At 37.8% G+C, this 22,941-nt stretch overlaps 3 protein-coding genes across 3 annotated transcripts; 2 read left to right on the top strand and 1 right to left on the bottom strand.

Annotated features, from left to right (window-relative positions):
* Positions 1-251: 251 nt before the first annotated feature.
* Positions 252-4,728, top strand: LOC103963420. Its single transcript, XM_048590883.1, has 14 exons — positions 252-748; positions 842-975; positions 1,194-1,337; positions 1,444-1,555; positions 1,678-1,990; positions 2,095-2,308; positions 2,452-2,541; positions 2,677-2,932; positions 3,098-3,210; positions 3,290-3,388; positions 3,474-3,521; positions 3,644-3,754; positions 3,858-3,948; positions 4,036-4,728. Exons 1-14 carry the CDS (start codon positions 496-498, stop codon positions 4,134-4,136), a joined length of 2,079 nt encoding a protein of 692 aa, XP_048446840.1. The 5' UTR covers positions 252-495; the 3' UTR covers positions 4,137-4,728.
* Positions 4,729-8,086: 3,358 nt separating this feature from the next.
* On the top strand, positions 8,087-15,012 carry LOC103963419 (probable serine/threonine protein kinase IRE). The gene is made up of 16 exons (XM_018651455.2): positions 8,087-8,679; positions 8,807-8,874; positions 9,037-9,213; positions 9,295-10,617; positions 10,821-10,993; positions 11,202-11,451; positions 11,609-11,701; positions 11,786-11,926; positions 12,060-12,152; positions 12,350-12,637; positions 13,367-13,455; positions 13,590-13,641; positions 13,722-13,778; positions 13,867-14,025; positions 14,277-14,357; positions 14,455-15,012. The coding sequence occupies exons 1-16, from the start codon at positions 8,265-8,267 to the stop codon at positions 14,542-14,544; spliced, it is 3,549 nt and encodes a 1,182-aa protein (XP_018506971.2). The 5' UTR covers positions 8,087-8,264; the 3' UTR covers positions 14,545-15,012.
* A 4,119-nt stretch (positions 15,013-19,131) lies between these two features.
* On the bottom strand, positions 19,132-20,525 carry LOC103963418 (MYB-like transcription factor ODO1). The gene is made up of 2 exons (XM_009376234.3): positions 20,087-20,525; positions 19,132-19,860 (listed from the first exon to the last, which is right to left on the bottom strand). Exons 1-2 carry the CDS (start codon positions 20,347-20,349, stop codon positions 19,368-19,370), a joined length of 756 nt encoding a protein of 251 aa, XP_009374509.2. The 5' UTR covers positions 20,350-20,525; the 3' UTR covers positions 19,132-19,367.
* Between the last annotated feature and the right edge of the window lie 2,416 nt (positions 20,526-22,941).

The following is a 22,941-nucleotide window of genomic DNA, read 5'->3' on the forward strand; positions in this document are numbered from 1 at the left end:
AGTGGAGGAAGAGAGGAAGGAAGTCAAAAAGGTTTAAGATTTAGGTTTAAAGAAAAGAACAACACCATACCAGATCCAAACGATGATAATTGATTGCTCATCACACAGTATAATAACTTTTATAAGATTAGAAGAACGTTTTAGATTAAAACTTTTGAACCTCTCTTGGACTAAAATTCTGATTCTATTTCTACCTCACCTTATGTAACATAATATTATATTATTAATTCGAAACGCTGACCTCCCAAAGTGGAGCAAAATGTGAAAAATTTGAGTTCTGTTAGCATTGGGTTCTTCTCCTCCACAATAACAAATTTTCAAATTTCAGGTGTTTGATTCAATTTTCTGCTCCACAAAAACAGTTTGAATTCTTTCTCTGCATTCCAAAGATGCCAAATCCTCGAAGTCTCCTGCTTTATCCTCAACGAATGCCTTTTCCCCTTTCTGGTTTCCTTAAACGGACATGAAACTCTCACACTGCACACTCTACTCCGCATGGCCTCGCTCGTCACTTTCCTGCAATTCCCTTCGCTTTCCTCCTCCCCAAACACCTTCTGCATCTCGCCAAAACGGTGCCCTCTCAATTTCAAAGATCAAATTTCAGTCAACGTCACTCAGAAGCCCGCCGGCGTAGCCGTCGTTTGGCTAAAGCACGACCTCCGGATCGACGACCACCCCGCCCTCCTCGCCGCCTCCAACCACTCCGCCGTGGTTCCAATCTATGTCTTCGATCATCGCATCATCTCCCGTAAGTCACACACTGACACTCTGACACACACACACGTGTATAGTGATGTACGATTATATCTATAGGTGGATTTATTGGAGGGAAACTGGGCAGGTTTTCCCGAGAAAATGCAAGAAACGGTTTTGATTGCTTTGCAAGATTTGAGAAGCTCGTTGAAGGATAAAGGTGCGAACTTGATGATTCGGTTGGGGAATGCCGAAAATGTGATTCAAGAGCTTGTAAAAGAGGTTGTTATATCAATAGCTTTGCTTATTGTGTATGAGGAGAAACAACTTCCTGCCACGGGGATGCCATTGTGGCGGAATTCGAAGATAATCACGCAGAAATGCATCAAAATGCGGGATTGGATTGGAATTCCGCCACATCAGTATCCGAGCTGTGGGTAGGTTTCTCTATTGTATGAGAGACTAGTTGAACCACTCATCATTGGAGAGGATTGCAACAGGTTCAGTTTGTTAGTACTGTATATGCCGAGGAGGAGGTGGAGTATGGCTTGAGGAACATGACTGATAGTGTCAGGGACACCTTGGTGGCAATGCGGTCTTCCCCCAACTTTGTGCTGTGGCGGACTCCATTTTATGATGTGAAGGTAGTTGTCGTTGTCTTGATTGGTTTTTTTATTTGTTTTTGAGGTGCTGGTTGGTGATTCACTTAGTTACTATTGAGTGATTGGTTGGATGAGTGTGATTTTGTAGAGCTTGAAGGGTATTCCAGATTCATACGATGAATTTACCAAACTTAGATTGCCAGTAACTTTGCCACTATCGGCCGCAACATTAACTGATGGAAACATGGAAGTGGATTGGGGTACGAGTTCCCATATTGTTAATTCTTCTGCTTATACTTCTACTTGATTAGTTTCGCTACTAAATTTGTCAAAGATATATCTTGCAAGTAGTAGTGGCCATAATCGCTTTACTATGATTCAGGTCCTATCCCCACATTTAATGATTTGAAACAATTTATCAAAGAAAATCCATGCAAAATGGAAGAGAGTTGGAATTCAATGAAGGAGATGTGCGCTGAAACGATTTTGATGAAGGAGTTTTTGACGCCTGGGCAAAGAAATCTAAACAACTCGAGTTCTAGACATGTCCAGTTCCCATCAAAGAAGCGCAAGAATTCTATGTTTGTCACTACAAAGGGAAATTCTCTGGGAGGGGGGACGATTAACGCATTGAAAGCTTTGGTTGCATACTTGAGATATTTGGAGGGAACAGAACGTGATCACTACTGGTGGAAGTATGCGGTCATATTTTACCGTACAAAAACTTAATGATCAGATATTCCTTTCCACTTCATTCCTGCATTAACTAAAAGGTTCTTTTGGGATAATCTTGTTGCAGAATACATGAACAGATGCCCTGTGCTGAAAGTCGGGATGGAGCTTCATTTACTACACTCTTTGGTCCTGCCCTTTTTCTTGGCATCCTATCCAGAAGAAGAGTATATTTTGAAGCTCTCAAGTATAAGAAAGAACAAGATTCTGGATTTCTGTCTCCTTTTGGATATTCATCCGCAACAATTGCCGCAACTGTTGATTCGGTGTGCTCAATGGAGGTGCTGTACCAGTTATGCGAAAATTGTATTTATGTTTTGATTGAAGTGGCTTTTCGGAGACTTACCTAAGTTGCTTTCTTTGCAAAAAAACATTATTTATTGCATAACATATTTGTAAGCAACTGAGTTATGTTTTGTGACAGTGGTATTTGCTTGTTGCTCTAAAAAGTCAGTTAAGTGATGACAGAAGATTTTGTATTCGTATCTGGAGATGGAAAGGCTATCTAATTCAGGTATTTTGTTCGAAACTGATATTTTCTATTTCAAAGATATTCTGTGCCTTGTAATCTGGATAAATACTTGGCTAGCTTTATGTTGTAGATTGGGGTACCTACTCTTTCACTACGATACTACTATCCTTTTGTCAGTATACAGTTGTGGGTGAAGAAGGTCCTGCTACTCTTCTGGTTCATGGTTTTGGAGCCTTCTTGGAGCATTACCGTGACAACATACGCGCCATTGCTGAAGGTGGAAACCGAGTATGGGCCATCACACTATTAGGATTTGGCAAATCGGAAAAGCCAAATATTGAATACACTGAACTCATGTGGGCTGAAATGCTTAGAGATTTCATTATTGAAGTTGTGGGTGAATCAGCACATCTGGTTGGGAACTCAATTGGTGGTACGTTTTAAACTAGAAACGAGATGATCAACTTACCTAAACAATGTCTTACAACTTACCTAAAAAGTTCTGGTGGCTTATCTGCTTTAATTTTTAGCTTTTATTCTCCAGTGTGCATATCTGTTGTGTATCTTATTGTTATTTGTTACGATTTTCTGTCTCCAGGTTATATTATTGCAATTGTCGCTCGTCTTTGGCCTGCTTTGGTCAAATCTGTGGTTCTTATCAACAGTGGTGGGAATGTTATTCCAGGATATTCCTCTGTGTTGTTCGCCAAAGTAAGCTTGATTAAAAATGTGCAAGATCCCTTTCTTTCGAACGATTTTGACAGTCTCATAATATAGTTTTCTGTTTCAGGAGAGAAGAACTTCGGGTGCTTCATGGCTAGGTGCTAAATTCCTTTTGTTCTACTTAAGGTTGACACTCAAGGACATAGTGAAGAATTGCTACCCATCTGTAAGTATCTGTACTGTCTTTTTTTTTTTAATATGGTTCACTTTCTTAGTTTTCGTTTGTGTGTTTTACTACCCTTTCTCTGCAGAAAACAGAGCGAGTCGACAATTGGCTTATTGATGAAATGCTAAGAGCAGTATCCTCTTCCATGTGAAGTATATTTATTTTTCTCTAGGAACTAGCAATCGCAGTTGATTTTTCTTATACAAATTAAAAAACATGTAACTAGTCAAAAGTCTCCTTAACATAACTTGAAAGTCATATGATCCCGGGGTAGTAGTGGTCCTTGAAAGCGTTTTTAGCTTCAATCTCTCAATCCCTCTTAATTATCTCTTGGATGAATTCAAGGACAAAGTTATGATTATACAGGTAAATTATTAAGTCTTAACAAGCAGAGAGAAATCTCTCTCTTCTCTTTTGATTTTGTTTAAAACCCCTTAATCCTATTGTTTTGTCTGTCTGTCTCGGTTAGGGGATGAGAGATCCAATATCGGACTCCAAGTCAACAGTGACTATGCTTAAAGAGCATTGTGCTGGGTTCATCATCAAGGAGTTGGATGCCGGTGTGTAAAATATTTCCATTGTTGTATGCTCTGTTTATGCTCAAAAGTTTCATACAAGTTTATTCCTTTCATTGTTCTTGAAATTAGGTCATTGCCCGCACGACGAACTGCCCGATGAAGTGAATTCAATTATTTGTGAATGGATAGTGAACCGGAGCAGTAAACTTCCGGCTGTTAGCTTCAAGTAGATTACGTAAATTATCTGTACCGTTTGTTCTTTTTCATCCATGTCAAAATTCAAATGCAAGTTTCTTGAAATCAAATGGCTTTGTTGATTATTCTATATGCTACAAAATCCATGTTGATGTATAAGAAAACATGGTGCTCCAACATTGCCCGAGCAACGCCAGTGCAAAATCCCTACGGCTGTAAGGGCGGCTACGCTTGACATTGTTTCCTACAACATAAGCACTTCAGCTCCCTCAATTTCATTCCTTGTGTTGCTGCTTCAGAACTCAATGTTCACGACAGCAGCTGTTCACTATACCTCCTCTCCCAACTTCATTTTGTCGCAAAGACAGGTGATATCAGGAACTATTCTTCCATTACAATCCCTCAAAATCCCAGCACCCACAAGACTGTTCAACAACAGCGGATCCTGTCGTTAACGACATTGGATCCTCATGACACAGCTTCTGCCATATCGTTGCGGCAAAACATCTGGTGTACAAGTAGCTATAATAACCTGCAATAATGTACACTTATAAGCTGTGAAAACAAACTTGTACACCATACGAAGGGTACTATTACTAATAATGTTCAAATTCTTGATTTGAGGTACTTCTGAAGCTCAACGACGTTCAAATGGGGTTACATTAAAAGCATCATGTCAAATATATTCAAGTTCAACCACGTCATCGTATAAAACGGATGATAGGAAAATAACATACTCAAAAAGGTTTGAAGGTCTTTCAGCTAAATCAAAAATACCCTCGTCCCTCAAAAGTGTTGGTAATCCTGCCGAAAATTAGAAAAAAAAGTTGCATTTTGAATTTATGATAAGGAAGAGGAAGTGATATAGCTTGTATGTCATAAGGTATTCTTAGAGTACCGTTCTTGAAAGCAAAGAATGGAGAGCGTGTCCAAACTTATGAAACCTTAGCCTTGCAGTTGATGGATCGTGCGAAGGAGAAAAACAACAGACAAGAACAACAACCTGTGCACCAAACTAGAGTTAAATCGCAGTTGATGAATATTCATGAAATAATCGATCCCACAAAGTTCACATTTTAGCCGGAGCTCCCGCGGTTTATGACCTCTGTCTTTGTGGGTGACAATGTTTTCAAATGTGTAGGTACTACAAACAATTCACAGGAGAAGGTTGAAGGAATCATGCTTATAAGTTGGTGGGAGTATTAGACCTCAAAGCTTCTAATGTGTTGTAACAAGTTAACTAACAAAACTTGGATAGTGAGGGTCAAATGTACAATTTAGTTGGATGTTAAATTGGCCTTCCAATTACCACTTTTGCAACATCAAGGGCACAAATTAGGTGATCAAAATTCAAATTCCTTAAGCAAACCCCGCCTTATTTTCCAGTAAGTTATATGTTTTGGTTTTTTTTGGACATGATAATATTCAAAATGATAATAGCCATTTTCTAATGTGTTTGGATTGCAATAATGTTTTATTAAGTGGGTCAGGCAGGCTTGACCCATTTCATCTCTAGGTTTGATGTAGTTTTCGTTGTAAGAATCCTAAGATTATGAGATGGAAAATTGATATAGCTTATTAGCATCATCAAAACTTATGTTATTACCATCATTACTTGCATTTTTACCATCTAGGTAGATTGGTACATTGTAAATTGTACATTGGTAGGTGAGTTCTGTTTCTGATGCTTTTTCAACTAAAGATGTTGTTAGGTGTCTCATCATACTTCCGATGGATAAATGGAAAAAAATAAAAGTAAAAATGAGGTGGATGATTCTGCGGAGGAGGAGGAAGGTGAGTTCGATGACAACGTCGATTCGGGTTTTCAGGCCCGAGCTTGGTCCAGACTCAAAGGAAGTACAAGTGCGAGACTTGTGACAAAGTGTTTTGATCTTATCAAGCGCTTGGCTGACACAAAGCAAGTCATAAGAAGAAAAAAAAAAAAAAACTTACGTTATTATCGTTATTACTTGCATTTTTACCATCTAGGTAGATTGGTACATCGTACATCGTACATTGTACATTGGCAGGTGAGTTCTGTTTCTGATGCTTTTTCAATTGAAGATGTTGTCAGGTGTCTTATCATGCTCTCGATGGATAAATGGAAAAAGATAAAAGTAAAAATGGGGTGGATTAGTGCTTGGAGGAGGAGGAGAATGAGTCCAACGACAGCATCGGTTAGGGTTTTCGGGTCCGAGCTTGGTCCAGACTTAGGGCGAGTACAAGTGCAAAACTTGTGACAAAGTGTTTTGATCTTATCACGAGCTTGGCGGACACAAAGCGAGTCACAAGAAAATCATCAAAACTTACGTTATTACATCATTACTTGCATTTTTACCATCTAGGTGTATTGGTACATTGTACATTGGTAGGTGAGTTCTATTTCTGATGCTTTTTCAACTGAAGATGTTGTTAGGTGTCTTATCATGCTCTCGATGGATAAATAGAAAAAGATAAAAGTAAAACATGGGGTGGTTAAGTCCTTGGAAGAGGAGGAGGATGAGTCCGACAACAACATCAGTTATGGTTTTCGGGCCCAAGCTCTGTTCTGGACTCAAGGGAAGTACAAGTGCGAGACTTGTGACAAAGTATTTCAATCTTATCAAGTGCTTGGCGGACACAGAGTGAGTCATAAGAAAATCATCAAAAACCCAAGTGTTTGATGACTATGAAGAGGAAGAAGATAAAATATTTTGAGGATGATGATGGACAAGATTGTAACTTGGCAGGGCCACAAGCTGGGTTAATGTTTTATTAAATGGTTAGGTCAGCCTGACCCACTTGATACCTTGGTTTGACATAGTTTTCGTTTTAAGAATCTTAAGACTATGAGATGGAAAAATCGCTATAGTTACTTGTCGGTATTCCACCATTCAATGTACAAATTCCAAAATTTACCTCAACAAGTTGGTTGGTCGGAATGAAGTTCATTTCGTGAAAGCTTGATAAAGTTCATGAGACTCAATATCAAGTGGTTGGAATGACGATTATATGCAATGGCCCAATGGCGGAGGGTGGAAACGACATCAACTTTTTGGTCAAACGACATTGCCTTTATATTTCGGTCAAATGATGCTGTTACTCTTTTTTTATTTTTTTTATTTTTTTAGTTTTATCAAAATCAACGTTGTGGTTTTTTTTGTCTTCAAAAACGATGACACATATTTGAGTCTGGACGGATCCTAGTCTACACACACGCATACACACACAAATATAGGACATTTCATCAAATTAACCAATAACTTATTGTACCATAAAACGGTTGGTAGATTCTTCAAGCTCAAAACATGGATACATTCTCTTCTTTAAAACCACAAAAAAAATTAAAATAATAGATATTAGGCTCAATAACATCATAAATATATTATACAAAATTTAACCATAAATACATATATACACCAAATATTGTTGAAAATGCTGATGGGTAGTGAATGCCCACAGTGTTTTGGTGGAGCTTTTCAATGCCCTCACAGATTGGCTTTTAACATTTGCATTGTTTATGACTAAACATATACATTGTCAATTCCCATAACAGTTTGAAAACTGACTTTGGGAATTCAGGATATCATTTTGTCAAAAAGTGTGTTGTAAATTTCAAATGTAGTAATACGAGTTGCTCTATAAATAGAGCACTCGACTGCAATCAAAGATACAGAAAAATATAAGAAGAAGAGAACAAGAGAAAAATATCAGTAACATCATCTATTCCTCTGTCTTTATTTGTTATCCTCTTGTACTATATTTTTAGTGTGACATTTTACATCTACCTTGCACCTACCATTAAAAAGATTATTTCTCTAACTTTGACCTATTTATTTATAACAAATATAACGTTTTTAATGTGCAGGGCCACGGGCTGGGATAATGTTTTGTTAAACAGGCCCGATCCGCTTGATACCACCTGCGAATATGACGTTTCGTCCATACGTGCGAATATACATCCTTACTTACGCTAGTCCTCACCGCAGGCGAACCCGCACGAGATACATGTTTAGCGGGAAGCACGTTTCAAACCCCGCAACCGATTCGTGTCGATCTCTAACGCCCTCTCTCTCCTTCCCGCGAGATAATCTCCACACAGCAACCTCTCCCTCTCTCTCTCTCTGTCTCTCACAATCCCATGACGAATCCGGACCCGAATCCAAACCCGAACCGTCGTATCTATGTCGAGCCCTCCTCCGCCTTCCTCAAACCCGCCGCCGATTTCCAACTCCGACGAAAAAGCACACCTCGGAACGACGTCGTCTGTCTCCTCTCCCTCCAGAGCCAATCTCCTTAAGATCCCTCCCATCCCGATTCGGCGAAGCCCTAGTCAGACGATCCACGAAGACAAAGAATTCGAAGAGGGATACGAAGACGACGAGGAAGATGAGGACGATTATCGTGCGGAGGGCAGAGCAGACGCCGCGCCGATCGTATTGGCGTCGTCGCTCGGCCTCAATCACATTCGGACTCGATCGGCTCCCTCGCCTCTTCGATTCTCTTCCTCCGTCTGCGCGCCGTTGAATTTCGGCGATGAATCGAGTAGGGTGAAGTACACCGTCAAACCAAAACCTAAACACGTGCCCTTACAACCAGGTACATATATATATATATATATGTATATATTTTTAATTTATATTAATTTTTTGGGAAATCTTGATTGAGTTTCATCAGATACATTTAAGTGTATTGTTTAAAGTTTTAATTTGCGATTTCTTTATAGCTAAATCTGTGCAGTGGAATCAATCAAAATCGCTCAGAAATGCATCACTGCTCAATCCAGTGTTGGAGGTAAGGAAATTTTAAGTGAATTATGTGTGTGTGTGTATATATATATACATATATATATTATAAAATTACGTATATATACATGCGCACTTAGTTCGTTGGAGAAATGTAGGTAGCTCACAAGCTTGACAATGCTGTTGTTTGTGTGTAATGTATACATTGTAGGGTAGTCATGCAGCCTTTTCAAAGGAAATGCAGTCACCGCGTTTTCAGGCAATACTGCGTGTCACGAGTGGAAGAAAGAAGAGAGTACCTGAAATTAAGAGTTTCTCTCATGAGCTCAACTCCAAAGGAGTTCGACCATTTCCTGTGTGGAAGTCTCGTGCATTTGGGCATATGGAGGTAATACTATTGCCTTGCCCTGGCTTATATTTTTTGTTTGGCCAGTCTCATAAATTATCCGGCTACTATAAATTCTTTTAGGAGATTATGGTGGCGGTCAAGGCAAGATTTGAGAAGTTAAAGGAAGAGGTTGACTTTGATTTAGGTGCATTTGCTGGTGATTTGGTTGGAATGCTTGAAAAGTCGACACAGTCTCATCCTGAATGGAAAGAGAACTTTGAGGATTTGTTGGTTATTGCTCGGAGGTGTGCAAAGATGTCTCCTGGTGAATTTTGGGTCAAGTGTGAAGGCATTGTTCAGAATTTGGATGACCGGCGTCAAGAGATACCAATGGGGGCCCTCAAACAAGCCCACACCCGTCTTCTTTTTATTCTCACTCGGTGCACACGGCTTGTGCAGTTCCAGAAAGAGAGTGGCTATGAGGAAGAGCACATTCTCAGTCTTCATCAGCTCAGTGATCTTGGAGTTTATCCAGAACAAGTTGTGGAGGCTACACAGCAGAGCTATAGTGGTTCAATGGGTGGGAAGGAAGCGAATGAGAAGCAAGTGAGGAAGTCTCGTGAGCAGGAAAAAATTTGTGGAGTTGAGGAGGTGGAGGTTGGTACTGCCAAAAGCGTTGAATCTACTGGCAGCTATAGGATGTCATCTTGGAAAAAACTTCCCTCTGCTGCTGAGAAAAATCAGAAAGGCAATGATGTTGCTGACACACCATCAAAGGAAAAGTCAGATCGTTTGCATGCCAAAGATGACACAAAAACTTGTGGTGACTACAGTACTGAACATCTGGATACTTCATCATGCCATCTTGAACACTCAGAGGTGCCTGCAAGTGCACAAACCGTTTCTTGGGGAATATGGATGGACCAGCAGAATGTTGCATACGAAAATTTGATGATCTGTCGCATATGTGAGGTCGAAATTCCAACTGTACATGTAGAGGAACACTCTCAAATATGTACAATTGCTGATAGGTGTGACTTGAAGGGTTTAACTGTGAATGAACGACTTGAAAGAGTTGCTGAAGCTCTTGAAAGGATAATGGAATCTGGGACACCAAAAGGCATTGAAACTCGAGGACATTTTGATGTTGCAAGAGTGTATCCATCACAGATGCATGAGGATTCAGATGAGTTGTCACCAAAGAGAATTGACTTGTCTCGGTTCTCCGAAAGCATTCTTGATTGCATTCCTGATGTTGACAACTCTTTTGTTATGGAAGATCTGAATGTTTTGCCTGACATCTCATGTGATGCACATTCTGCTTTGATACGTGAACAAGGCACCAGAACCTCGTCAGCAGGTAGTTCGACACCAAGATCACCATTACAAACACCAAGAACCAGTCATCTTGAAATGCTGCTGAGTGGAGGGAGAGCAATACCGGAACTTGAGAGTTCTCAGCAGGTGTCCCACTTCTACTTTTCTTCTGACCGGAAATTGTGCTTTTACTTCTTTTTCTCTTAAATGTGAAGTTCGTATACTTTGTTGTAAGTTTCTATTGTTGCTCTGCAACTTAAAGTCTGTTGAATGCATTTCTGGGGGAACTGGGTATTTGTAGATGCCTGCTCCTTTGATGTTCTTATTTTAATTAGACCATGGATGGACAGATACACAAGCTACTGGACATCGCTCGTTCTGTCGCAAATGTTAGCAATTGTGACTACACTGCATTGGAGTATATGCTTGAACGACTGGAAGACCTAAAATATGCTATCCAGGACAGGAAGGTGGATGCACTCGTTGTAGAGACTTTTGGAAGGCGTATTGAAAAATTATTGCAGTGAGTGGAAGCCTATTTTTATTACAGATATCTTGTGCTTTGTACACGTGAATTCCCTCAAAAGATTTTCTTGATTTGAGCATCAACAAAATTGTATAATTTTTAGCTTCTCTGGAAGTCTTTTTTTTCGTATTTCTTCAAATGGTTGGTTAATTATTTAAAGTCTAATCAAAGCATCTCTGATTAATTATAATTCTGAAATTTACAGGGAAAAATATGTACACCTTTGTGGGCAGATAGAAGATGAAAAATTGGATTCATCAAATGGTATGGCTGATGAAGAAAGTTCAGTGGAAGATGAAGCAGTTCGTAGTCTGCGTGTCAGCCCCATCAATCCATGTTCTAAGGATCGAACTTCTATTGAAGATTTTGAGATAATAAAACCAATAAGCAGGGGTGCATTTGGACGAGTTTTTCTTGCCAGAAAAAGAGCGACCGGTGACTTATTTGCTATAAAGGTCTGTTTGATTCCATGTTTTAAGAGAATTAGTGCACATTGTTCCTTTTGGACCTTCAAGTGGAAAAAAAATGGATCAAAATGATGGCCATGAAATCCATCTTTTGATTGCAAGTTAATGTTTCAAGACATTCTGATATGGTGGTAACTTTCTGCAGGTATTAAAGAAGGCTGATATGATCCGTAAAAATGCCGTTGAGAGTATTTTGGCAGAGCGTAACATCCTTATATTGGTTCGCAATCCCTTTGTGGTGAGTGGGTCCCCATGTTTTTTCACTTTGAGAATGCATTGCATGTCGAAAGACTTTCTAACATGTACTTCGGATGATGAACAGGTCCGATTTTTCTATTCTTTCACATGCAGGGAAAATCTTTATCTGGTCATGGAGTACTTAAATGGTGGAGATCTTTACTCTTTATTGAGAAATCTAGGCTGCTTGGACGAAGATATGGCCCGCGTATATATTGCAGAAGTTGTAAGGGATTTACTAATTCTTCTTTTCTTTTCCAATCTCCGGATTCACTTTCTCATTTCTCTCTCTAAAAGTTTCTCATTGATGGTATGACAGCATAAGTAATCTTTTTTTTTCTTTCTTTTTCTTCTTAAAGGTTCTTGCTTTGGAGTATTTGCACTCATTAAATGTTATCCATAGAGACTTGAAACCAGACAACCTGTTGATTGGTCAAGATGGTCATATCAAGGTCAATATTTTGCGGTCTCGGTTCTTTAATGTTTGTTTTTTTGTTTATACTGTTGGAGATAAGTTTGGGCATAGTATAAGCCTTCTGGCATTATATCATGCACCTGCTGTTAATTTTTCTATGCATCATTTGTGTAGGTTCTGCCATATGGAGTTTACTTGTCACTTCTCACAAATGTCTAATCCCTTATGTTACAGTTGACAGATTTTGGGCTCTCCAAGGTTGGTCTAATCAGCAGCACTGATGACTTATCAGGTCCATCAGTTAGTGGTACTGGTTTTGTTCCAGATGATGAACCAAAATCTGAGTCTTCATCAGAAAGGGCGCAGCGCCAAAAACATTCAATCGTTGGGACCCCTGATTATTTGGCACCTGAAATACTTCTTGGCATGGGGCATAGTGCAACTGCTGATTGGTGGTCTGTGGGGGTTATTCTTTTTGAGGTGCTTGTCGGTATTCCACCATTCAATGCAGAACATCCACAGGTATGCAGTCTAATTATGGCGGGCATAAAGTTATCTAGGTTTTGGACAATTGCATAGAATAGAAGACTGATTTTTTTCTTCCGTCTTTACTGAATGCAGTCATTTTCTGTCATCATATCTCAATTGTCCCCAATATTTTATGTACTCCATCTGAAGCACTTGTTGTTGTGAAAATGAGGTGTTCATGTCTAGAACAAGAATATATACATACAGACGTGCATACATGTGTATGCGATATGTGTACACGTCTTCTCTCCTAGGGTTCTTAAACAAGGTTCTGTTTCTTATTAGTTAAAACTTATATGGACAACTAAGATGTACAATGGTGGGGAATATTTCGGTGCATCTCAATCATCCATATATAAAGTTTTTTCTAATAAGAGTTTGTTCCTGAAGTTTTTCGGGTCGTTCTTTTTGGGTTGATCATGAATTTATTCATTGTTCAGAAAGGATTAAGTTCAACTCTGCTTGACATTGTATTGAATTTGTCTCTATTCTGGTTGTACGTTTCTTTGAATATTCTCTGCAATAGGGTAATTATGTTTAGCATCGGTCCAACTGTTTCATGGAACTGAGATAAGGTGCAATTTTTCTTCTATGCGATTTAGTTTCCTTAACATCTGAATGGATTATTTGATCCTTTTCCGTGAATGGTATCATTTCAAATATCATATGATAGTCACGAGTGAGCAGTTTGATGTTGTAACTTATAGATCCTACTTATTGCAGCAAATTTTCAACAATATAATAAACAGAGATATCCCCTGGCCTAAGGTACCTGAGGAGATGAGCCCTGAAGCGTACGATTTGATTGACAAGTAAGAATGTTTGCATTTTCTGGATGTATTAGTTACAATGCTGTTTTGAATTCTTTCTTATGCCGGACTTGTTAATGTGCCTTTATATTTCAAGAGAAGTCTTTATCTTATATTTCTTCCGCACTCCTTGTCAGACTGCTGACCGACAACCCAGTTCAAAGACTTGGAGCAACAGGTACTAGGGAGGTAATTTGCTGACTACCTTTGACTACAGTTCATTTGCAAGTTACAATGCTGATAAAATTAAGTGTTGGGACCTCTGGCAGGTGAAGCAACATCCTTTTTTCAAGGATATTAACTGGGATACTCTTGCGAGGCAGAAGGTCAATTCAAGTTAAACTTGTTTTAAGTTTTTCAATGATTTTTGCCATGTATATGTGATAGACAAGAGGGTACCATCATTGGCTGCAGGCTATGTTCATACCATCAACCGATGCACACGATACAAGTTATTTCATGAGCCGATACATATGGAATCCAGAAGATGATCATGTTAATGGTGCCAGTGACTTTGATGACATGACTGAAACATGCAGCAGCGGTTCATGTAGCAACATACAAGACGAAGATGTATGTATGCTCCTTTTTTCTTTATGCACATAGAGCTGTTAGGATCATCCATAACTCTTACTGCATCTAAGTTGATATAGAATTATATGGATGTACCAAAGATCTGAAGTCTACCCGAAAGCCGCTAACAATTTGACTTTGATTCATAAATGTTTAGTGGCACAATCACCCATCTCATCCAAATTTGACCCTGGTTCATTCCAGTGGGATTATTATCTTAGCTACCTGACTAGTATACGTGTGTGATTCAGGGGGATGAATGTGGTAGTTTGGCGGACTTCAGTGCGCCAAACCTTGACGTGCAGTACTCTTTTAGTAATTTTTCATTCAAGGTAAGGCCTAAAAACCTACACAGCTCTTTCTGGATTCACTGTGTTATTCTGCAGTCTGTTATCATTAGCATTATTAATGTGTTATTTGTGTTCTCAGAACTTATCGCAGCTTGCTTCAATCAATTATGATCTTCTCGTGAAGAACACCAAGGAGTCACCGGATGCCTCCAAGTCATCTGTACCGTGACAAGACCGTTTTTCTTTAACCCCTCAACAAATCTATGCACTGGCCTACTGCTCCAAGCTTACTGTCCCTTCATATGTGGGTTTTCGGATAGAAGTCTTCAACGTGAATGGTCCAGGAAGCGCGGCATCCACTCAGCGAATAGCGGTTGTTCTTCCTGAATGCAGAGGTAGGCTGCTATTGAATCAGGCTTAGTTATTCTCACTTAACTGTTTCGGTACTTTTTTTAGATGTTTCGGTCTTGATCGCGTGATGGCGTTTCTTGTACATATCTTTCTCAGTAGAAAATTTTGTACCCTTCTCTAATATCAGTGAGCTGTCAAAATCGGCGGGGTAAAAAAATCAGACTTAGATTCATGGTTCTCTTGGATAGTTGGATGATTTAGATTAAAACATATCATGTGGTTCTTTTCACTTTGAATTACGGAAGAAGTTAACATCATGATGAATAGTATGAGCTATTTTATTGTAGTATTGTTATTTTTACGTTATTGTACGTGTTGATCAATCTGTGAGTTAAAACAAACACGACGCAGATGTAAAAAGGTAAATCCGAATACGATAGATATCATCAGCCTCTGCATCTGAGAAGTACAACGGCAGGGATGCATCTAACGGTGGTTTATTGGAATGTGTTTTAAATTAGGGTTTCAATTTATGAATCCCCATTTGGATTATTGTTAATAGCTCCCTCATTATTTTGGCTTTGGTGGGGATATGCAATAATTTGGTGTTTATAAAACCCAAAAGTAAAACACGCGTAATGCGTTGATGTTTTTTTGTTTCAGGCTTGTTTAGAAGTGTTTTTGAAATACTTAACAGCGCTTTTGATGAGGGTGTTTTTTGTGACATCCCACATCGCTCAGGGGAGTGATCCTTAAATGTATATTCTCATCCTTACCTAGCACGAGGTCTTTTGGGAGCTCACTGGCTTCGGGTTTCATCGGAACTCCGAAGTTAAGTGAGTAGCGTGCGAGAGCAATCCTATGATGGGTGATCCACTGGGAAGTTGCTTGTGAGTTCCCAAAAACAAAACCGTGAGGGAATGGTAAGCCCAAAGTGGATAATATCGTGCTACGGTGGTGGATTGGGCTCGAGAAGTGATCCGCCCCGGGTCGGGATGTGACAATTTGGTATCAGAGCCTAACCCTGGTCGCGTGTGTGCCAACGAGGATGTCGGGCCCCTAAGGGGGGTGGATTGTGACATCCCATATCACCCAGGGGAGTGATCCTTAAATGTATATTCTCATCCTTACCTAGCACGAGGCCTTTTGGGAGCTCACTGGCTTCGGGTTCCATCGGAATTCCGAAGTTAAGCGAGTAGTGCGCGAGAGCAATCTTATGATGGGTGACCCACTGGGAAGTTGCTCGTGAGTTCTCAAAAACAAAACCATGAGGAAATGGTAAGCCCAAAGCGGATAATATCGTGCTACGGTGGTGGAGCGGGCTCGGGAAGTGATCCGCTTCGGGCCGGGATGTGGCATTTTTGGAACCAATTTTGCATAAAATTACAAGTGAATTCCGGTTGGTGCTTCATGAAAGAAGCACTTCAAGTGCTTTTGAAATCTAAAAACACTTAACACCAAAAATGCTTTCAATTATTTTAAATGCATTTTCCAAATGATCCCTTAGTTTCGTTATTACTCTTATTCAATCATACTTTTATGAATAATACCTACCATTTGAGGGGTCGATCCTCTTCTTTTATGTAGTGCTATTTTTGTTTGTTTTATTCTTAAAAATAACGTTATGTAGTTCTAAATTAACATATAATTAGTCGACAGAAGAGTTAAAAACGAAGAATATTTTGTGTTCCATGCCTATCAGTTGGCTTTGAACAAAAAAAAAAAAAAAAAAAAAAAAAGCCTATCAATTGGCCCCAAAAAAAAAAAAGAAAAAGAAAACTAAAATGTTGAGAGTGGAATATTACTCACCATATAATTTAAAGAAAATTAATGAAAATGGTTTGAAAACTTTGAGTTTTAACAAAAATGTGTTATAAGTAAATAGTATCAGGATTGACTTTTTAGAGTAAAAATATAGTTTTTCCTTAAAGTGAATAGTACTATAAACTTTTCGTTAAAGTTCTCTATAATTTACCATAAAAAAACAAACCTTTACTTTTATTATAAAAAAATTAGAGCTTTATTTTGAAATTCCCCACCCATCGAGGGATTTCTCGGTGTAATTAGGGCATATCTTCTCACATTTATTTGTTACATGATGAGATAAATATTAATGTGAGAATATAGATTCGGTTGCAAATTATGGCTCGTTTGGAAATAATTTTTAAATTAAAACACTTTTACAGAAAATATTTTTAAGTTTGCTTCAAATACTTCAAGTGTACAACAAAAGTGTTTTCAGCATTTTAAAAAATACCTTCAAACGAGTCCTTAAAATTTTTCCACCCATTTGACACCTTAGAATTTCTAAGATTTTGACATCAAATGCTTGATTCTAGTGTTATGTAATTGTTATTTATGCAACTTGGTGCTAATATAAAATGGGTAGGGTACGATATATTCTTTGGATAACCATGATTCACTTCACTTTCTCTCCTTACATTTTTACATGAAAAGCAATACTAATTGTACTAAAAAGTGATAAATTATTTCTGTTTTGTTTTTCTTTCGGTCATCAATACGTCACAGCTCAACAAAATACAGATACAGACGCTTTGCAGTAAAAGGACACCCTACCAAACTACTCATATTTTGGATGGAATTGGGTAATGTGTTCAAAAGTCCTCCACACTTTTGAATTAGTTTTTTTTTTTTTTTTTTTTTTTTTTCGGTGAATGAAACTTTTGAATTAGTGTTAGTGGGAGTAAAAAAAAAAAAAAAAGAAAACTAATGAAAATGTTTGAAAATTTTGAGTTTTAATAAGAAGGACAAAATAAAGAGTAAAGTGAATAGTACCAGGATTGACTTTTTAGTGTAAAAATGTGATTTTTCATTAAAGTGAACAATACTGCGAACTTTTCGTTAAAACTCCCATAAAAAAATGATAGTCACAGATTATTCCTTAGAGATTGAAGGGGATCCGCGAGATCAGAGCCGGATCCACTTAGAGATTGAAGGGGAATATTCTTTTAGAATATTCTGTAAACTTTAACAGAATATTTCTCCTGTCGAAGGAATATTTTGTTAAAGTTAACAGTTAACTGTTAGTTATTTTTTCAAAATTTTCTCGAAAATTCTTTTAGGCTAATTTCGACGTCCTGAGTCCATTTTTGGCATCTATTTAGTGAAATTCTAAAGTTTTAATGTAGTTGAACACTAGGGCGTCTTGGTTGACTTTTTCGTTGATTACAAAAATTTTCCGGCGACCCTCCTTAGTGTATTTCGATGCCTTGATTTCAAATTCGCACTCCGTTTTTTTCAAATTTAATTGTCTTAGTGGAGTTTTACTAATGGGTTCCAATATTATGCTTAGGTCTGATTACTATCAGAGACTCTGGCTTTCCTAGTTCGAATGGCAATGACCTTGCAAGTATTTGTGAGTGCGTCTTTTCTTTTATATAGTATATATATAATTGTTAGTTTCCATTTATATGTTTCTTAAATAGTTTTTCTACAATACGCCTAGATTAGCGTGATGTTTATAAGATTTAGGGCATTGATAGAAATTATGAAGTTATACTATGTCCTACGGGATGCACATGTATGTGTATTATTATTGATGCCTTAATTATATTTATGGCCATGAATAGTATCATGGTGACGTGAATTATCAATTTACCACTGTATGATTTTATTTACGTTATCTGCTCATCGTTGCTGCACCGGTGTTAGTACTCGCCCAGGTCAGGGCCAATCTTTCACGTGTATGTTCACATTGCACCATACGCTCACTTTGGATCTATTGTAGGTGCCAGTCCAGTCCTATTTTGCTATAGGCAATTAGGACTCGTATGTGATGCGCATATCGTCAGTCTTCACGTGATTGTAGTACTAGAGCGTAAATCATTATTACACCCACTCCTATTCATGTCAAATTACCTCTGCATGAACTCGTGTATCAGCATATGTCGGGATGTGTCACACTTAACCTTCTCTCCTTATATTTTTATTTGAAAAACAATCCTAATTGTACTAAAAAGTGATATATAAATCATTTCAGTTTTGTGTTTCTTTGATCAACAATATGTCACAACTTAACAAAATACAAATACATATCATCTTAGCATTGCGTAAGTTGAATTTGTGACTATCTACCAAACGGAGACCGTATGTCCCTTGGCCAATCATGTCATTTTGATTTAATTTTTGGTAGCTTTTGTGGTCATGTCAATTTGTAAATTTATCATACTACAAAGTACAAACCTTAAAAAGTTAATGGCTTGGCAGCAAAAGGACACCCTACCAAACTACCCATATTTTGGATGGAATTGGGTAACGTGTTCAAGGTCCTCCACACTTTCGAATTAGTGTTTTTTTTTTTTTAGTGAAACTTTTGAATTAGTGTTGGTGGGAATAAAATAATGATTACGATCAATGATAACCTAATTTCTTAAACAAATTGTTGATTTTCTTCGTTTCCATTGCCCCATCATTTATCATATAGAATAATAAACAGATCGGTCTCCATCACAAGGAGTCACTTTTTTGTTACTTTGGCTATGTCCTGAGAATATATATATGTCCACGTGTTATTAATTCATACAAATTGAAATGATTTTTGTACGTCTATTTTCTTTTTTTGCACATATGTTTAATTTGTTCTTTCTTTCACCCTCGATCTATTCAATCAGAAGGCTAAAAATCAACATAGTGTGCAAAAGAAGAAAAAGGATGTGTGAAAATCACTTCTCTTCCCTACAATCAAAGCTCGAAATCTTCAACTCCAAAATCATTACAGTCCATGAACCATGCTAAGCTATTCTCCTCCGTTGGATTATCAGCTGAGCTGTATTCTGACGAGGTCGAAAAATCCCATGTTAAATCCTCAAGAAATGTATCGGATAATATGAAACTCACCAACGGGTCATCTTCCTCACTGCAATTAGTGTTTGGCTCAGCTGGCTCAGAGTCATCGCTTGGGGAATTTTCACTTGCAGAGTTACCGTCTCTGTTGGTGCAGATTCCATGTTCTGGGATGTTTGTATTGATCTGCTGAATATTCATGTCTGAGTTTGCAGGTTGATTACTTGCTTCACGAGGCATTTCTTGTGGGGTGGTGACTTGTTTGTGGAGAGGCTCATGAGTAATTGGATCAATCCCCATCTTGACAAGCTTCTTCTTGATGTGCGTATTCCAGTGATTCTTGATCTCATTGTCAGTTCTTCCCGGCAAACTTGCTGCAATTTTCGACCACCTACACAAAATCACAGTTCTTCCTGGTAAGTTAAGAAAGAAGATGTAGATCAGACTAGTTAGCCATAACATTATGCATGGTCTCTGAAAGTCAAGTTCTAATACTTCCCGGAGATTAAAGTAGTTTAGTATATCGTCGCGTTTGAAAAAAGTTTAGAAAGAAATTCACCCATGAACAGTTGAATGTGCATGCTCATTAAAGTACAAACTTAGAAAGAGAGCAAAACCTATTGCCAAGGCGGGCGTGGAGGTCAATAACAATTTGTTCTTCAGCATCATTAAGGAGGCCTCTTTTCAAGTCGGGGCGGAGGTAATTAATCCACCGGAGGCGGCAGCTCTTGCCACAGCGGCGGAGGCCGGCGAGCTTGGGGACGGCCCGCCAACAACATTGGCCATGTGTGAGGAGAAAAGTCATCAATTTCTTGTCCTCCTCGGCAGTCCATGGCCCTTTCTTCACTCCAAGCTTGTCGCAACAAGGTTGCCTGCCCATCACTTTGTGCTTTTAGTCACTTGGCAATTCCTAAGCCAAAGCCCCGCTCCACCCACCTTTATATACTAGTGAGTAGTGACTGCCATGCTTTTAGGAAAAATTAGAAAACAAAAAAGAAAACAAAAAATGTACTTGCCTCAAGCTTGACTTACATGCGTGTACGCCAAAACTAATTATTGGCCTACAAATTAAAATTGATAGTTACCACGAATTTAGCAATTTTTTTGGCAAATATTTTGATATTTATCGAGGTACCAATTGGAAAACCCTAATTCTTGTAACACCAATCGAGTTCGAAGAAAAAATGTACTTCATAACTGAGAATGTACTCATGACAAGTAAAATATTTAGAAGTATATTCTTAGTTATATACAAGATTCTTTTGCATAACGAAGATGAAACTGCGGTGGACAGACTCCACCCTCACATAAAGACATTGGAAAATAAAACTGATACATTTCCATCCTCACATAAAGACATTGGAAAATAAAACTTTAACCAACCCATAGAAAAATTCGTAGTTTTTAATTTTCAAGCACTGTCGGTGGTCATGTCCGTACTTTCATGTTTGACATATTTCCCTACTTTTGGTTTTGAAGAAATGCATGTACTACCAACCTACTTTTTTACCTCTTGCCATCTTCAACCAAAAAAGAAGCATTTTCGATATGTAAAAATATTGCATAAAGGGAGTGTTATCCACACTTTTCGTGAGCATGCACCGTCACATAAGACTGTAATAAGAGCATAGAAAGAAAGTCCTTCTGTGATTCTCTTATATAACTGGAAAAAAAAATATATATTTACTGTATCGGTCATATAAATTTATGAATGAGGCGGATTAGAGGTACTTTTTATTTTTTATTTTTTTTACACAATTTTTGACATAAAATTTTGTAGGGCCTACTTTATAATGTATTTCAACGATTCAAACAATCTATACTTTAGATCTTCCCTCAAAGATCATGTCTACTAAAAATCACTCAAATTTGAAACCAAATGATGTTGGATTAAGGTTTAGGATTTCTTTGTAGAACTGTATTCGTCTATTTTCTCACTATAAATAATGTCTTAATGGTTTTGGATTTGTTTAATTTTTTGCAAGGATGATCTATGAATAATGTTCTAAAAGATAAACAGTTCGGATAGTTGAAATACATTGTGAAGTGGGCTCCACAAAACTTGTGTAAAAAAAATGATGACACGAATCTATCTCTTTATGAATAAATAGATAAACATATTTAATTTGTGAAACTTAGGCCCCAGTGGCGCATGCATAGCCCACCAAAAAGGTCCTTACCAAGGTATCATTCTAGTTGCGTTGTGAGGATAAGTTCATGACAAGAAAATGACTTTGTAATTGCATGCCTAATTTACCCTAATTAGTCCAAAGATTATGTTGTAATTGTATAAAATATATAATCACTCAGCATATTTAGGCTTAGTCATGCTGGCTAAAACCGTTTACTCTTCCAGATGCACTCAAGTTCGAATTACTCTTTCTATCGTTTGAATTAAAAATAGTATTAAGTCTGGATAACTACCCAATTTTTAGGGGGTGATTCCAAATTAGTCCTAACCTTTTAAAACATTCTAAATAACTACATTTTGAAAAGTGAACATTTATAAGGTTCACTAATGTTAAGTTATGAAGAGGACAATCATTAAAGCAGGATTTTACTCTTAAGTCATCGATAGAGCTTCGAATCTTTCAGATCGACGCAGTTTAGCTAAGCAAATTTATGGATAACTTACCTAAAAGGAATCAATTTGAGGAATTATAGCTCCAAAAACAACAACTAGTAGAGACCAACTTTAGAATTTGTTTACCAAATCATTTAATGCTAGAAACATCATCACTTAATACTGGTAAAATCATCATTTAGTGTCCGCAACATAACGAATGTCTAACTTTTAAAACGTTTTAAAAGATTGAAACTAATTTTAGAATCACTCTAAAAAATTGGGTAATTATTCTTACTTAACCCTAAAGTACATATGAACACTTACTAGGATTAGTTAATTCTTGTGACGCTTGATCGCACTTGCTTGGTGAAAGGGAATAATAAGAGTGAGCACAGGGCAAGCAGAAAGTGCATGGGACCTGTAATTGATCTATGTATTTCCTTTTGATTTTATTCCACTGTCCATATCGGTTCTGGGCTCTTCCATTCCAAATGCAGAAACCAAACAATAAGCTCCACCTTAGCACTCTCCCTGATCTCACTCTTACTTAAGCACTCCATCACCTTTAGCGTCAGCCCCACTACTATTTGATCTAACCTTAAAAAAATGTGTAATGCATGCTTCACAATCTTTGTGATATGATCGTGTCTTTCTTGCGGATAAATTAAAGAGAAGTCATTTTTTTAAGTAGAAAGTAATCCTTCTATAATTTTTAATTTTTAATTATTATTGTTAAGGGGAGGGGAGGGGGAGAAGGAAGGTTCAAAACTATTACAATAATTCAGGGAAAGAGAGAGTTTCAAGACGCATGAGTAGTGGCAGAGCCAGAAATTACAATGATGGACCAAGTAAAAAAATAGCTTTAAAAAATCGATCATACTTTATTTATAATTGTCCATTATGTGT

This window comes from the organism of the source record quoted next, unplaced genomic scaffold, assembly GCF_019419815.1.
Source record: "Pyrus x bretschneideri cultivar Hongxiangsu unplaced genomic scaffold, Pyrus_bretschneideri_v1 Contig32, whole genome shotgun sequence".
NCBI classification, from domain to species: domain Eukaryota; kingdom Viridiplantae; phylum Streptophyta; class Magnoliopsida; order Rosales; family Rosaceae; genus Pyrus; species Pyrus x bretschneideri.

Coding starts and splice junctions, on each gene's coding strand:
- LOC103963420 (XM_048590883.1), top strand. CDS start 496: ATGGCCTCGCTCGTCACTTTCCTGCAATTCCCTTCGCTTTCCTCCTCC. Junction 1,338..1,443: donor CTCCATTTTATGATGTGAAG/GTAGTTGTCGTT, acceptor GTGATTTTGTAG/AGCTTGAAGGGTATTCCAGA. Junction 1,991..2,094: donor CGTGATCACTACTGGTGGAA/GTATGCGGTCAT, acceptor ATCTTGTTGCAG/AATACATGAACAGATGCCCT.
- LOC103963419 (XM_018651455.2), top strand. CDS start 8,265: ATGTCGAGCCCTCCTCCGCCTTCCTCAAACCCGCCGCCGATTTCCAAC. Junction 11,927..12,059: donor GCGTATATATTGCAGAAGTT/GTAAGGGATTTA, acceptor TTCTTCTTAAAG/GTTCTTGCTTTGGAGTATTT. Junction 13,779..13,866: donor ATACTCTTGCGAGGCAGAAG/GTCAATTCAAGT, acceptor CATTGGCTGCAG/GCTATGTTCATACCATCAAC.
- LOC103963418 (XM_009376234.3), bottom strand. CDS start 20,349: ATGGGCAGGCAACCTTGTTGCGACAAGCTTGGAGTGAAGAAAGGGCCA. Junction 19,861..20,086: donor CACGCCCGCCTTGGCAATAG/GTTTTGCTCTCT, acceptor GATTTTGTGTAG/GTGGTCGAAAATTGCAGCAA.